The sequence below is a fragment of the Periophthalmus magnuspinnatus genome, chromosome 17, assembly GCF_009829125.3.
Source record: "Periophthalmus magnuspinnatus isolate fPerMag1 chromosome 17, fPerMag1.2.pri, whole genome shotgun sequence".
Classification (NCBI taxonomy): Eukaryota; Metazoa; Chordata; class Actinopteri; order Gobiiformes; family Gobiidae; genus Periophthalmus; species Periophthalmus magnuspinnatus.
The window spans coordinates 14,803,978-14,818,697 of NC_047142.1; the positions used below are offsets into that span (position 1 = coordinate 14,803,978).

The 14,720-nt window shown below is 38.0% G+C and overlaps 1 protein-coding gene across 2 annotated transcripts; it reads right to left on the reverse strand.

Annotated features, from left to right (window-relative positions):
• Positions 1-324: 324 nt before the first annotated feature.
• On the reverse strand, positions 325-9,621 carry ttpa (tocopherol (alpha) transfer protein). Of its 2 annotated transcripts, XM_055228596.1 has the most exons (6): positions 9,391-9,621; positions 9,082-9,308; positions 7,230-7,383; positions 5,681-5,874; positions 4,217-4,327; positions 325-2,000 (listed from the first exon to the last, which is right to left on the reverse strand). In XM_055228596.1, the coding sequence occupies exons 2-6, from the start codon at positions 9,259-9,261 to the stop codon at positions 1,764-1,766; spliced, it is 876 nt and encodes a 291-aa protein (XP_055084571.1). In that variant the 5' UTR covers positions 9,262-9,308; positions 9,391-9,621; the 3' UTR covers positions 325-1,763. The 2 variants fall into 2 exon arrangements, with proteins under 2 accessions (XP_055084571.1, XP_033838354.1); XM_033982463.2 differs by lacking the exon at positions 9,391-9,621 and having other exon boundaries at positions 9,082-9,364.
• Positions 9,622-14,720: the final 5,099 nt, after the last annotated feature.

A 14,720-nucleotide genomic window follows, 5' to 3' on the forward strand; every position in this document is an offset into this window, starting at 1 on the left:
GGTACTGCCCAGTTTAACAGTTCTATTTGGAATGGTGTTGTGGGTGGAGTTCATGTATTTAGCTCCACTTTAAAGAAACACTAAGTAACTTTCAGTTGTCCGTCTCCATGGATTGCTTTGCCTGGAATGTTCCATTAACTGGTGTTTAACAAAAACTAGTCTTGCATTTATCAGATGGTTTTATTGCTTAAAAAAATACCTTGAAAAACTATGCATTCTTACTGAGTGGGGTCACCCCTCCACAGATCTGACTTGTAACTTGGCTTAAGCCTTTTGTTACAGCAGCAACAATATGTAGTAATAAGAGTAAACATAGAACACATACATTATAACAAGTCTCTTTATTTTTCCCTTTTCCATATATTTGAAGAATATAAAATTTGACATTAATGAATTATTATATCAAAATTATTGCTAAACTTCATTTATGCAAATATTAAAAAGTGCATTGGAATTAAAAAGATAAAAAAACAAGATTTCACAGTTAAAACATAGAGGGTACAAAATTAAAACATTGCACAAAAGATGTAAATAATAAACATGTAAAAAGACAATAAAAAGTATTTGTTCATATTAGTCACAATCCAGAAAGAGAGAGAAATACAGAAAAAGGGAGTGAGAGAGAAATACAGAAAGAGGGAGAGAGAGGATTTTTTGACCTTTTAACCATGTTATACTGTCGTCCCCTCATCAAAAACAAACCTAAAGTTGTATTTTGTTTCATTCACACTTGTTTCGTTACTTCATTAATCAAAAGTTAGCACAGATAGTGAAGTCATAGATAAAACTCCAGACTTCTGTGCAGTTTTTAAAACCATAAACCAGCACTGTGAATGCATGGCTCGTTTAGCATAGCAGTCATGGGGGATAAGGACTTCAACTGTTTAGTTTCTTTAGTTTATAAAACACGATTTCCAAATATAGACATTATTTAAAGAGTCTATACTGTATATTGCCGTTTTTTTTTTTATTTAAGTGATCTTGTAACCTCATCAAAAACACCCCTGGAGTTGTGTTTTGTTTCATTCACACATTTAACACACTAATCCTGCATATTTAGGCTGTGTTCTTCTCTCAAACAGAAAACACTGTCTTATGCTGTCAAGTGGTAATACAGGAAGTGCTCCACTGTGTTTTCAAACTCCATACACTTTAAACAGAATTAGTTGAACATTTTCAGTCATGGAATTGCCAAATTTTGGGGCTATAGTTGCCAGAAACGCTTCTCATTGCCCCAGAAGATATTGTAGATTTTTGGTGTCTATCTCAACCGAACAAAAGATAAAACAAAAATATTTTTAAAAGGTTAAGGTTCTAGTGTATTATAGAGTAAAGCAGTTCAGTTCATATTTTGAGGCTAAAATATCTGTTAACTCTAAAACTACCACTGAATGACATCACAAGGTGAAACAGCATTTTGAGCTTTTGAGATGCAGCGTTACCCATACAAGTATGAATGAAACAAAACACAACTCCAGGTATGTTTTGAAGAAGTAAATACATTCTAACATGCCTAAAACCTCATGAGTCAATTCTGCATAATATAGAACTTTTAAGTTAGAAAATGTAAAATACTTTTCCTTAGGTGACCAAAAACATAATTAAAAGAGAGTTAAATGGCAAGAATGCATCATATGTCTCCTTTACATGCACTGTTACACTTAACTAAAATGGACACTAGTAACATGTATAGGAGAGTAGATTTTTCAGTAACACATTTGCGTCTAAACTGTATAGACTACACAGACACAAAAAATGCCTCCTCAGTCCATCCTGATCTCCACTCCCTCGGAGGTAGCGTTGTCAGGGGTAACGTCAATGTCTCCTGCTGGGTGAGCCGCGACCTTCTGCAGAATGCTCTCAGACTGCAGCAGCTGATTGGTCCAGGCCTGACAGACCTCCTGGATGCTTGGCCCCTCCCCTCCATACTCCAGTGGCAGCACTGGAGCCGAGAAAAAGTCCAACAGAGAGTCAGTGTAGTCCGAACCGTGTACATGGATCTGAGGAGATGCAAAGGCAAGCCTACTGTTAATACTACTACACAAGGAAAACATATCCATGTGATTTCCTAGTTTCTAAAATCGGATAACAATAAATATATTTAAAGGTGGACTATGCAATTTTTCCAGTGGAGCTTCCACCATCTGCTCTCCATGGAGGTGTGATTCTCAAGAGCTTTGAAAACTGCGGCCCTCTTCTAAAGAAGAGCAATACTGAATAATTACCAACCCATCTCAAATCTGCCGTTTTTTAGGCTTGAAAAAGTTTTTTTACCAACAGCTTATTAACTTTCTCCACATGAACTCCTTTGACGTTTTCCAGTCAGGTTTTAGACCCCATCACAGCACTGAGACTGCTCTTGTCAAAGTGACAAACGACATCCGAGTGAACACTGATGCAGGTAAAGTCTCAGTCTTGATCATGGTAGATCTGTGTGCTGATCCTGGGATCCTCTGTGGGGCTGCACTAAATTGGTTCAAGTCCTATCTAGAAGACAGGGAGTACTTTGTCAAAATTATGAAATGTATCTCAGATAAAATGTCCCTGACCTGTGGGGTGTCCCATGGGTCAATCCTGGGACCCCTATTGTTCAATCTCTACATGCTGCTGTTAGGCCAGTTAATATGCACCAATAATGTGTCCTACCACAACTCTGCAGATGACACTCAGATCTATGTCTCACTGGCAGCAGGTGAATATGGACCAGTGCCACTGCATCCAACAGATCAGTGTGTGGATGCAAAACAACTTTCTCCAGCTAAACTCAGACAAGGCTGAAGTCATCATCTTTGGTCCACAGAAACATAGAGAAAGTGTCAGCAGTCACCTCGAGTCTCTCTCTCTAAAACCTTCAAATCAGGTTAGAAATCTAGGGGTAATAATGGACTCAGACTTGAACTTTAACAGCCACATCAAATCAATAACATCTGCAGCTTTTTACCATCTAAAAATATTGCAAAAATCAAAGGTATACTGTCAAAACCAGACTTGGAGAGACTTATCCATGCATTTGTCTGCAGTAGGTTAGACTACTATGTCTATGGTCTAACGGCCTGCTCACTGGCCTCTCAAATGAGCACTAAGACAGCTGCAGTACATCCAGAATACTGGTACTTGGGTCCTGACTAAAACAAGGAAGTATGGGCACATGCATCCTGTGCTCAGGTCTCTGCACTGGCTCCTATAGGTCAAATAATAGACTTTAAAGCAGCTCTGGTTGTGAACAAGTCTCTTCATGGACCAGCACCAAAGTACATCTCTGATATGTTAGTGCCATATGAACCATCTCACACTCTGAGGACTTCAGGGATCAGCCTAAACATGGAGAGTCAGCGTTTCAGTTTCATCCAGCTAAAACCCCCTATGTTTAGCTGTGCATATGACTGAAAGGTTTTTATTCTGCACTCTTCTCTTTTAATGTTAATTTTATGATGATTATTTGTGATTATTTATGTTTTCATTTCTTGTATTGTGATTTTAATGTCTTTCGTATTCTGTAAACCACATTGAATTACTTTGTGTATGAGTACAAATAAATTTGTCTTGCCTTGATTTAATTGCCCAAAGTGTTCCACAGTATGGCATTTGCCTGGCTAGTCAAAGCCATCTGCTTTGAAAATACAGTACTCCTGTTTCCCTGATTTCAGATGGCTGTGATTATAAAAAAATAAAAAAATAAATAACAACTGAGAAACAGAGCAGACCTCTGCAGAATCAACAGTGGAAGCACTAAACTGTTATTTATCTCAGGAAAAATTTGTTACATATTTTGTTCTAAATGTTACAAGAATTTTGGAGTGGAGGCGTCTTCCGAATTTGAGAGACACATGATACACATGAGCAGCTTTGGTTGTTAGGACGGAGTTTTTTCATCTTCCATGGTCTCTATGGATTCAATGAGGGACTAACAAGTATGGCTTTACACTTATCCATCTCCATGGAGACACACAAGTGACTCCACCAGGCCAAGTTACTGGTCCAGTCTGTGGAGAGGTGAGCCTGCTCAAAGTGACAATGCATATTTTTCCAAGGTTCCAACACCATACTGTGGATTATTCGAGGCAAAGCAGGTGCTGAATCTTCCATCAGAAAAGTTCAATGATGCACTTTTTTAGTAATTTGGTCAAACCAGGTGAAAGCCAGAACTCAGCTGGGACTAAACCTGTTAAAAAACAGACTAAACCAGCAGTAGCATAGAGTGAGTTGCAGCACTGACCCTCTGTCGGATCTTGTCGGGGAGGAAGGGTCTGATCATGGCCAGCACCGGGCGGAAGAACAGAGGCACGTTGAGCAGGTGAATTCCCCGCACCTTCAGAGGGAACGCATCCTGATGACAACAAGACAAACTGTTAGTGTAAGAAGAAACTACATCATTTTAACATTGTCACAATATCAACCGATACTCATTCACACAGTAGTAGTGATAGTGTAATACTAACTTAAAGGTCCTTTATTACACTGCTGAAATTATTATTCTAGTGAAGGTGTACGGAGTTTAAACACAAAGTGGAGCACTTCCTGTATTACCACATGACATCACATGGTGGAATAGAATGTTTTCAGTTTAAGAGAAGAATTCAGCCTAAATATCCAGGGTTTGTGTGTTAAACATGTGTGAATGAAACAAAACACAACTCCATGTATGTTTTTGATGAGGAAACATAACATAGATCAGAAAATAGCATAATATGCATCCTTTAAACAAGGTATAGTTATTTTGATATATTAGTACACCGACATCTATACATGTATAAATATTGTCTACAAGATAAAAATGTGTTATGCAAAAGATGATAATAATAATAATAACAACAACAACAACAACAATAATAATAATAATAATAATAATATAATATAATATAATATAAAAAAATAAAGAGTGTATGGTCTCTTAACAGCAAAACAAAATGTAAAACAGCTGTAAAAAGTACAAGGGTATAAGTTGATATTTCTAGTAATGCTCCAATAAAGATTTATTCAGTTGATACCAACATTTGTCTTGCAGCCAATAATAGCCATTATTTGCCGATATCAATACCTTTAATTCTATGGCAAGGCCCACACATTTGAAGTTGCAGTCATGTTCACAAAAGATCTTATCACAAGTAGTGAAATTAAAAAAAAACATATTGTGCTTGTGTCTGCTGTATAGTTATGATCAATGACACCCGAGGATCACTATGTTATAATTTGGGCATTTTAATTTGGAATATTTATCTAAAACAACTCAATAAAAGAAACAAGTCCGCTCAGCTCCGCGTTAGAAAACTGCAGTGCCCAAATGGAGCTGACCTTGCTGTAAATGTCATCACAACAAAGATTCAGGCACTAGCGAGTAGCAGATTTCTTTTCATTTTTACCAAAGTGACTACACAACGCTGCCTATTCCTATGCATATCACTGAACATGCACAAATCACTGCAAATACAACTTCAAGACAATCTGATGTGTGAAAGCATTTTGTTAATTACTAGATACTTCTTTTTATAGTTTCATTTTACAGTCCTAGCTTTTTTTTTCATACTTGAACCACAACCAAGACCTGGGCACGTTTTAGCACATTTCAGACAGACTGCAAAAATATTGTTATTGGAAGAATGAAAAAAAAGATATGTATACACAGATATACTATGCACAATACAAAATACAGTGCAACACAGAGTGAGTTGAGACATTGTACCGAGAGCACAGAAGAGATCTTGCGGGCCAGTGAGGGTGTAACCTGGAGGGCGTGGCCTAAACACCAGCCCTGGAGGTCGAAGATGACCTTTAGGCCCCGCCTCTGAGTCTGGGTCTCCCTGGCGATGACCTCTGATGTCATGAGGCTGACCCGGAACACCTGGATGGCCGACCAGTCTTTAGGATTCCACTGACCTGTCAAGTATCGAAAGAAAATGATCATGATACACATCTCTGTATCGACACACATATTGTCAAGAAGTCCTTCACGATATATTGTCGTATCGATATTTTGAGTACAGTCCTAATTCTTACTGTAAGTGGGATTGCCTCTCCACAGATCTGACCTTTAACTTGGTATGGCAGCGTCACCTGCTTCTTGTCATTACTGTGGCAATACACACGGTAATAACATCTACTCAGAGGCAAAAAGGTGAGGGCCCTCCACAAGAAAGGTTACACAGTGAACCTTTACACGAACTGTATGTAAGTTTTAAATTCCATAAACATGAATTATTTTTGTTGCCAAATACAGGAAAAAAATATGTTCAAATCAGATATAGCTTACAACTGTAATGCTGATTTACTCTTAATAAAAAAAACAAAAAAAACAACAAAAAAACCCCATTGTTGTTTATATTATAATTTGGTGTTTTGGTTCTCGGTTTATCCAATTAGAAAGCAAAATGAGCCTCACATGAGTCTCTCATTTGGGTTGCCAGTTTCATTGCAGTAGATTTAAACCTAAAAGAGCTCTCTCTGATTTGAATCCTCACTACCTAAACCACAGCACCTGCAGCCAATCATTAATCAGTGCTAGTGCAGCCTCTGCAGCTCAGGGAGTGAATTCTGGAGGTTTTGAACTTTCACATGAGGTATGGCTTACAATGAGAATTTAATTTCTTTACCAGTCACTCAGCAGTCTACAGAATGGCTAAATTGACCACAAATGGTTGAGTATCCTGTGTGATGAATTTAAGATAAGCTATCAGAGAGTCGGTACAGAATGACTTTAGCAACAAGAAGGAGTACAACAGTGCATTCATTCCATTGTTATAACTTATTTTTTGATACGTAAAACTATGATGGAATGACGGATGTGGTCATGTGACAGTGCACCAAAGACAAATAGGACTATGGTGGACAATCAAGTTTAAGTTAAGTAAAAAAAAAACAACTATGTGTCCTGTCCTGATTGTGTTGTTACGATACTAAAATTTCAAACTCGATTTGGATGGAAAATTAGTTGATACTCAATAACACAATGATACTAAAACATGATTTATTTAGACAATAGAGTGTTATTTTCAACATTAAATGGTAGCACGTTCTTTTATATTAACATGTGCAATCCCTCAGTCGTCCTGTGAATGTGACTTTTACAGTATTGATACCTGCTCAAATGAGTATCTAGTTCTGATACCAGTTTTAGTAATGATTACAATCTAAGAGTGCAGGCTCCATATAGTTCCTTTGAATTAAGTGTTTGTGAAGCCCTGGGAGGCGTTGCAGTTGTGATATTGGCTCATATAAAATAAAGAGGCTTATACCGATTCTGTAGAGGAGCACTCTGCTGCCGCTGTGATCCCTCAGAGGCAGGACGCTGTGGTAGTCCTCTCTGAGCAGCCCCAGGACAGAGACAGGGGACAGGCACGAGCTGATCTCAGGACTGTCCCTCCTCCAGTGCTGGTAGTTCAGCAGCAGCTACATAGACACGCACACACGCACATTAGGGTTGTTAAAAGCTTGGAAAATTACACAATCAATACTAAAACTATTGAAACTAGATACTCATTTGCACTGGTATCAATACTAAAAAAGTCATTCAGGGAGCAGAAATGAGCCTTTCCTGAACAGCTTTAGAAAGACCTTGAGCTGTATCAGAACAAGAATAAGACACATATACTAGTATACGCCCAGGGACCATTATGGAACCTACCTGGATGACTGAGGGATTACACGGATGTTAATATAAAAGAATGTACTACAATTTAATGTTGAAAATTACATTTTATTGTCTAAATAAAGAGTGCTTTCTCATTATCACTGTGGTATCGGAATGAGTATTAAGTATCGAGTCTATTCCTTAGTACTGAATGTGAATTTGGAATTTTAGTATTGTGACAACACTAACACACACACACGCACATATAAAACATTATCGGGAGCAGAGGTGGATAGTACTCAGTTGTTTACTTGAGTAACTTGTTAATTAAATTATATTTTTCTACTTTTCATCTGTCTTTTCTAGCAGAAAACTTTTACCCCTACTTGAGTAATATTTTAATTGAAGTAACAGAACTCTTATTTGAGTAAAAATTGTAGTTCCTCTTCCCACTGTGAGTAAGTCTTCAAGTTTCTTGCACCATTCCTTCAGGTATGATTATTTTTTCTCATTTTTGTGTCAATCCTTTGAAAACACCAGGTTTGTGCATCATTCTATTGTGGCTACTCCACCTCTGATTAGGAGAAGACCAGAGGGTGAGACTTCCCCTTATTAGACTATTTCCTTGATAAGAGATAACTCTGCAATGAGGGCACACTGAGCTTCCTTGTTCTAGCCCAAGTCTCCTAAAGCTCGGAGTAGGTAGGAAATGTATCAAAAAATTGATATTATCAAATGGATATTTCAAACATTTAGAAATCAAAATCAAATTATAGAGCACATTTAAAACGGCAAAAAGTGCTGAGCAACAACAACAGCAGCGATTTGATTTTAATACTAAGGAAAAGACTTGATACTCAACACCAATTCTGATACCACAATGATAAAAAACATTTTTTATTTAGACAATACAGTGTGATTTTTAACATTAAATCATAGTACTTCATTTTATATTACCATGTGGCCTTATATCTGTGTAATCCCTTAGTCATGTAGGTAGGTTCCATAGTGGTCGATGGGTGTTTATTAGTCTATGTGTCTTATACTTGTTCATATAGAGCTCAAGATCATTCTAAATCTATTCAGGAAAAGCTCATTTTTATTTTTAGTATTGATACTTGCTCAAATGATAATTTAGTTTTTTCTTAGGGATTAATAGGCCCTATCTGATTTTCAGTACTTTTAACTACTAGTAAATATAGTAGGCCTAAAGCAAAAGTAAAAAAGTAGTCCCTTTAAAATGTAGTAATAATACCCAACTTGTCACAATGCTGAAATTTCAATGTCAATTTCAATACTAAGGAATAGACTCAATACTCAATACCAATTAATTAAAAAACTATCTTTATTTAGACAGTAGTAGGCAAAAGTAAAAAGTAGCCACTTAAAATGTGCTTAAGTAAGGTACACACAGACCTACATTAAAAAAAATATGAATTTAAGCAGAGTACTTTTAGTTTTGCACTTTTTCCACTACTGCTTTAGCTGGGTGTTAACTATAGTACCAGGCTGTTTACCTTCAGCGCGAGCTCCACGTCGAAGTCCCGCGCGCGGAGGAACTTGAGCAGGAAGCCGTGTGAGAGCGCGCGGACCCCGGTCAGCTCTGGGGCCTGCAGCGCTGCCCGGCGGAGAGAGCTCACGTACGGGACCAGCTCCTCCGACTCGTCCGCCAGCTCAGTCAGCTCCGGGCCGTTCATGGCGCCCTCATTCCCGGACACATGCCACGCCGAGTGCTCGCTAGAGCCTGGAGGAGAGGAGGGCAGCGCGGGCAGAGGTAAAGCGGTAGTTGTGGCGTTAGAAACGGGTTAAGTAAGAGTGAACCTTACCCTATTAACGGCCCGTGCGCTTTGCAGAGTTGCCGCCACACTTTCCCCCGAAGATAAGCAGAGATATGTGGCTGTAAAGTTATTCAGGATCTCGGAACGGTGCCAGCAGGCAACATATTGTTCAATATTGAGTGTAGTTAATTTCTGGAAATAGACGGTGTCAAACTATTTCAACATGCACTCTGTGCAAATCTGTGCAGCTCTTTGGTCCAGCTGTTGTTTTTTTCCTGTGGCTCCATCTGCTGGTCACAGAGAGCACTGCAGTTGTAGAGGTTTAGATGACGTCACATTTGTTTTAACCTGTGTGTTTAAATGAGATGTGGCTAAAATACACGTTTTGCTACGGACAGAGGTGGTAAAGTAGCCAAAGTAAAGTAGTTATTATGCAAAATTGACTTTTTGGAGCAGAAATTAGTATCTGCATTTCCTGAATGTGTCTTTTGTAACAGAATATAGCACCACTTCTTTCACAACATAGAAATATACCCTTTCTCTTCACAGCAAAGTACAATATAATCTATTGATGCTCACACTGGGGATGTTCTACATGCATCTCGATGGTGGAATATTCAGCAGTTACCATGGAGACACAATGCACACCTGAGCAGACAGTGTCAAAAAAGTTTTAAGATCTGAAAACTCAAGAAGTACTACTATCAAAGTATCAATCGGATGACATGAGACTGGTATGAGTGGTTCCAATATCTATAAAAAAAAATATGACAATGTATTTAATCTATTGAAAGTCATTGTGAAATTAGGTCAAAACACAACAAATTAACCAAATAAACAATACAATTAAACCTTTGCCACTTGGAATAATTACTGCTGTCAACTTTATATTGCAGGAACAAAACCGTGTACTAAAGTAAGAGAAGAGTTATTCTAGTAGAAGTAAAGATATTTGATAAGATAATGTTTATAATAATAATTTAGTATGTTATTACTATTCACCTGTGAGTATGTTTTTTATTGTAGAGATCTAACTTTCACTGTTATAAATGATAAGAGCAGAATTAGCAGATATAATTAAAGCTTTCCTACGGTACACGTCAACATAGAGAAATCTGTCCTCTGCATTTGACCCATGTTTCAATGCTTCTGGATTTATATTTATATCCATTTTAACACAGATTGGGGACAGTTACTGAATGCTGTAGTACAGTGAGTTCTTGGGTCAAATCACTAACAAAAATGATCAGGTTCAACATTTGTGAATTTCCCTTTTGGATATGTTATGCTAGTCAGGCTTATATAATTTAAAACCAGTTCCACTTGTCCACTCTGATTTTTAACAATCAAAGGTCAAAGGTCAAATGACTTTTTACGAGACCATGGACATTGGCTTTTGTTACAGTATTGAATTCTTTAAAGGGAATTGGAATACCTTAACAAGATAAAAGCATTGTTCATAAGTAAAAATAAACAAACAAAGGAAGAACATTACATATCCCATTTTCAAACCATTTAGTGTAAAATAGAGACTTATTCCTGATAAGACATATTAATATTCATTGTGTGAGGATAGAAATTGCAACTAAAACTGATTTTCCAAGATAGAAGACAGGTCATTTGAAGGGCAGTAGTTGCATTTTAATAAGAAAGAGAGACTACGTGTTGATATGCTTCACTATCTTCTCATTAATATAATAAGGATAGATATAATGTGATAAATCATCAGTTTTAGGTAATATTATTCTGCCAAACACACTTAAGTCTCACTGGAGCCTGATGTTTAGAATGAGTTTGGATTTGGTCATTTTATCTGAGAAGATGAGCTTTTGTCTAGGAGTGATGTTTTTATTTATATGGATACCTAGATATTTCACAGAGCTTTTGATAGGGATATTACAGAAGTGGGTTTCATTAAATTAATAAGGAGGCAAAAATTTACATTTTTAATGTTGAAATGCAAACCTGAAGTTTCAGGAGAAAAACTCTTATGCTTTTTAAAGAGGGGTTATTATGCAAAATCGCCTTTTTCGCACTTTCTACCTTGTTACAACAATGTTCCATCATCAAAAACATGCCTGAAGATGTTTTATATATCATCCATGCATGTTTGAGTCATCTAGCTGTAGTTAGCTGTAAGATTTGTCCAATGCTCAGGGCACAAGCCTATGTCATCCATGCTTCCACACGACAATTCTCCATAAATATACAAAGACATGATCTAAAATAATACACTACAACTACAACTCACAACAAAGTACAATATAGTCTTTTCACACTCCCGCTGGGGCTGTTCTACATTCATCTCGATGGTGGAATATACAGCAGTTACCATGGAGACACAATGCACACATGAGCAGACACTGTCAAAAAGTTTTAAGTACTACTATCGAAGTATCAATCAGATGACGGGAGACTGGTATGAGAGGTTCTAATATCTATATAAAAAAAAAATATGACAATGTATTTAATCTAATGAAAGTTGTTGTGAAATTAGGTCAAAACACAATGAATTAACCAAATAAACAATACAATTAAACCTATGGAAATATTACTGCTGTTAACCTTATATTGCAGCAGGGGTCCTGAGTCCCTGTCACCAAAAGTACTAGTATCAGCAGTACTAGTGGTAATCGCTTCATAGTAATAGTAATGGTATTAGTAGGGAAGTTGTTGTGTAACATTTGTATAGAGATATGAATAAGGCCAAAAATAGAACCAAGTTAAGGGGAAACATTTCAGCTCTTTATTGACAGCTGTGGGGCTTATTTGCATATTCAAATGTAGGAGGAAAAGGTGACATTTCCACAGATAGAGGGCAGCGGCACAGAACAACGCTGGACACATATTCAGGTGAGAACAAATGAATTACAAATGACATGAAAATTATTGCTCTAACTACCGTACTTTTACTGTTACTGCTTCTACGACCCTTTTGGTTATGGTGCAACATTTTTGGTGGAGATTCTGACACTGGCTTGTCCCCATGGAGCAGAGTTTCTAGACTTTGGTGACCCACTCCCCACGAGAACTTCTGAAAAATTCCCCAAAACCTGTGGAACGTACGATGTGGCACTGTATTTATAAAAGTAGTGCTCCTCTGATTACACAGCCCACTTCCTCACCTCTCTCTCACACAGATAAAAGTTCCACAGAGTACGGATGGCTTTTGATATGAAAGTGCTTCTGGCTAAACCCGTGGACAATATTTTTCACCCAGTTTTGTAGGAAAACTGCGTACCTAACAACACTGCCGTGGAGATGTTATTGCTTCGCTTGTAATGTTTCCGCAGCAAGCAACAGCACAGAGTAGCTGTATTTAAATACCCCAAATGAAAGATTCAGTGTACCTGAATACAGTTAAATTAGTAATAGTATTAAATCAGTAATTTACAACTATCCCCAATCTATCTATCTATCCATCCATCCATCTATTCCTCCATCTATCTATCCACCTAACCATCTAACCTTCCATCCATGTATCCATCTGCAGTTAAAGGAATTGTATGTAGCCCACGCTCTTACTGTTTTAAAAAAGGTATTACTAGCTCAACTGAACTTAGTTTTTCTCATTCTCAGTATATGGACAGGTCTCATGTGAAGTTCAGAACATCTAGAATTCTCTCACTGAGCTGCACATGCAGCTGATCAGGTTTAGGTAGTGATGATTCAAATCGGAGAGAGGCATTTAGGTTTAAAACCTTCAGCATTGTTCAGCATTGTTCTTGGAACAATATTTTTGTAATTAAGAAAAAACAGCATTGCAATTGTTATATTTGATTTGAACATGTTTTCATGGTAGCTCGTATCTAAGGGCACATCGGTTTATGCAATTTTAATTAAAAATTTTATATACCTATAAAAAGCATGGACCAGAAAGGTTACATCCATAATTTGGAAAATAAAAAGTCTATATATTTGCCTTGGGTATAGGTCAGCTGTAGAGCTGGAGGGCATTCAGTCAGGTTTTATAAATTAATTATACATAAGCACTGTCTTTTGAAACACAAATTTTCCACTGAAACCTGTGTATCTGTATCTGCGCTCCAACTATATGCTATTTAGAATGAACATCATGCTATTATAACCTGTCTCTCGCCAGACTGATATGTGTAGTGCCCTGAATAGAGTTCTTTTCGCTGAAAGCGTTCAGAACCAATGATCAGAGAAAAGAAATATTTGACGCTGATTGGTCGAAGCGTCATAACAGCAGAACAAGCCAAAAAATAAAACTTTTGTTAAATCCAGTTGAGAGAAAAGCAAAGGCAAATTCACAAAGCTCTTCCCTTTGTCCACCCTGCCATGTGTCTTTGGGTTTGTTCAGCGTCCTACCACATGCAAACACTTGGATGGATTCTCAAGAGTTTGAGAACTCACAACAATTGCGAACGCCAAAGCTAATGCTATGGCCAGATGCATAATAACAATGTCCTGTGATACGTTTTTCCCCTTCAGATGACGATGCAGTGTCTGTGGCCTGTCATTCTTAGTAAGTACATCATATTAATATTTAGTGTATCGTTTTTATTAGTCTGATGATCCATTGTCACTTAAACTCTGCCCTCACTGTTGTACTTCTATCTTCAGTTGTGTGTGAGCTCACAGGGAGTTCGGCTAATGACTACATCTTAATCAATGAGAGCAGAAGCTGGATGGATGCTCAGACCTACTGCAGGGAGCGCTACACAGACCTGGCCACAGTCTGGAGTGAGTGGGACCTCTGGGAGCTCTGTACTGGACTCAACTGTACCGACGCGTGGATCGGACTGAACAACCAGCACAACAGCTATACCAGGACAAAACATTGGTCTCAAGTGGGGCAGGAGTACACGGAGGGCAGAAGGAGGTGGAGTCCAGGAGAACCGTCTGACCATGAGGGGAAGGAGAATTGTATGTTCATACAGTCCGACCTGAGCCTGTCTGACCAGTCTTGCTGCAGCACACGGCCCTTCATCTGCTATGGTCAGAACCTATACATGTTTAGTACAGTTACATTACTCCAGTCAGAGTACTACACGTGCGTTTAGTACAGTTACATTACTCCAGTCAGAGTGCTACATGTGTTTAGTACAGTTACATTACTCCAGTCAGAGTACTACACGTGCCTTTAGTACAGTTACATTACTCCAGTCAGAGTACTACACGTGCCTTTAGTACAGTTACATTACTCCAGTCAGAGTGCTACATGTGTTTAGTACAGTTACATTACTCCAGTCAGAGTACTACACGTGCCTTTAGTACAGTTACATTACTCCAGTCAGAGTGCTACACGTGCGTTTAGTACAGTTACATTCCTCCAGTCAGAGTACTACACGTGCCTTTAGTACAGTTACATTACTCCAGTCAGAGTGCTACACGTGCGTTTAGTACAGTTACAT

Coding starts and splice junctions, on each gene's coding strand:
- ttpa (XM_055228596.1), bottom strand. CDS start 9,261: ATGAACGGCCCGGAGCTGACTGAGCTGGCGGACGAGTCGGAGGAGCTG. Junction 4,328..5,680: donor AGATCTCTTCTGTGCTCTCG/GTACAATGTCTC, acceptor TGTTGTCATCAG/GATGCGTTCCCTCTGAAGGT. Junction 2,001..4,216: donor CCGACAAGATCCGACAGAGG/GTCAGTGCTGCA, acceptor GCATCTCCTCAG/ATCCATGTACACGGTTCGGA.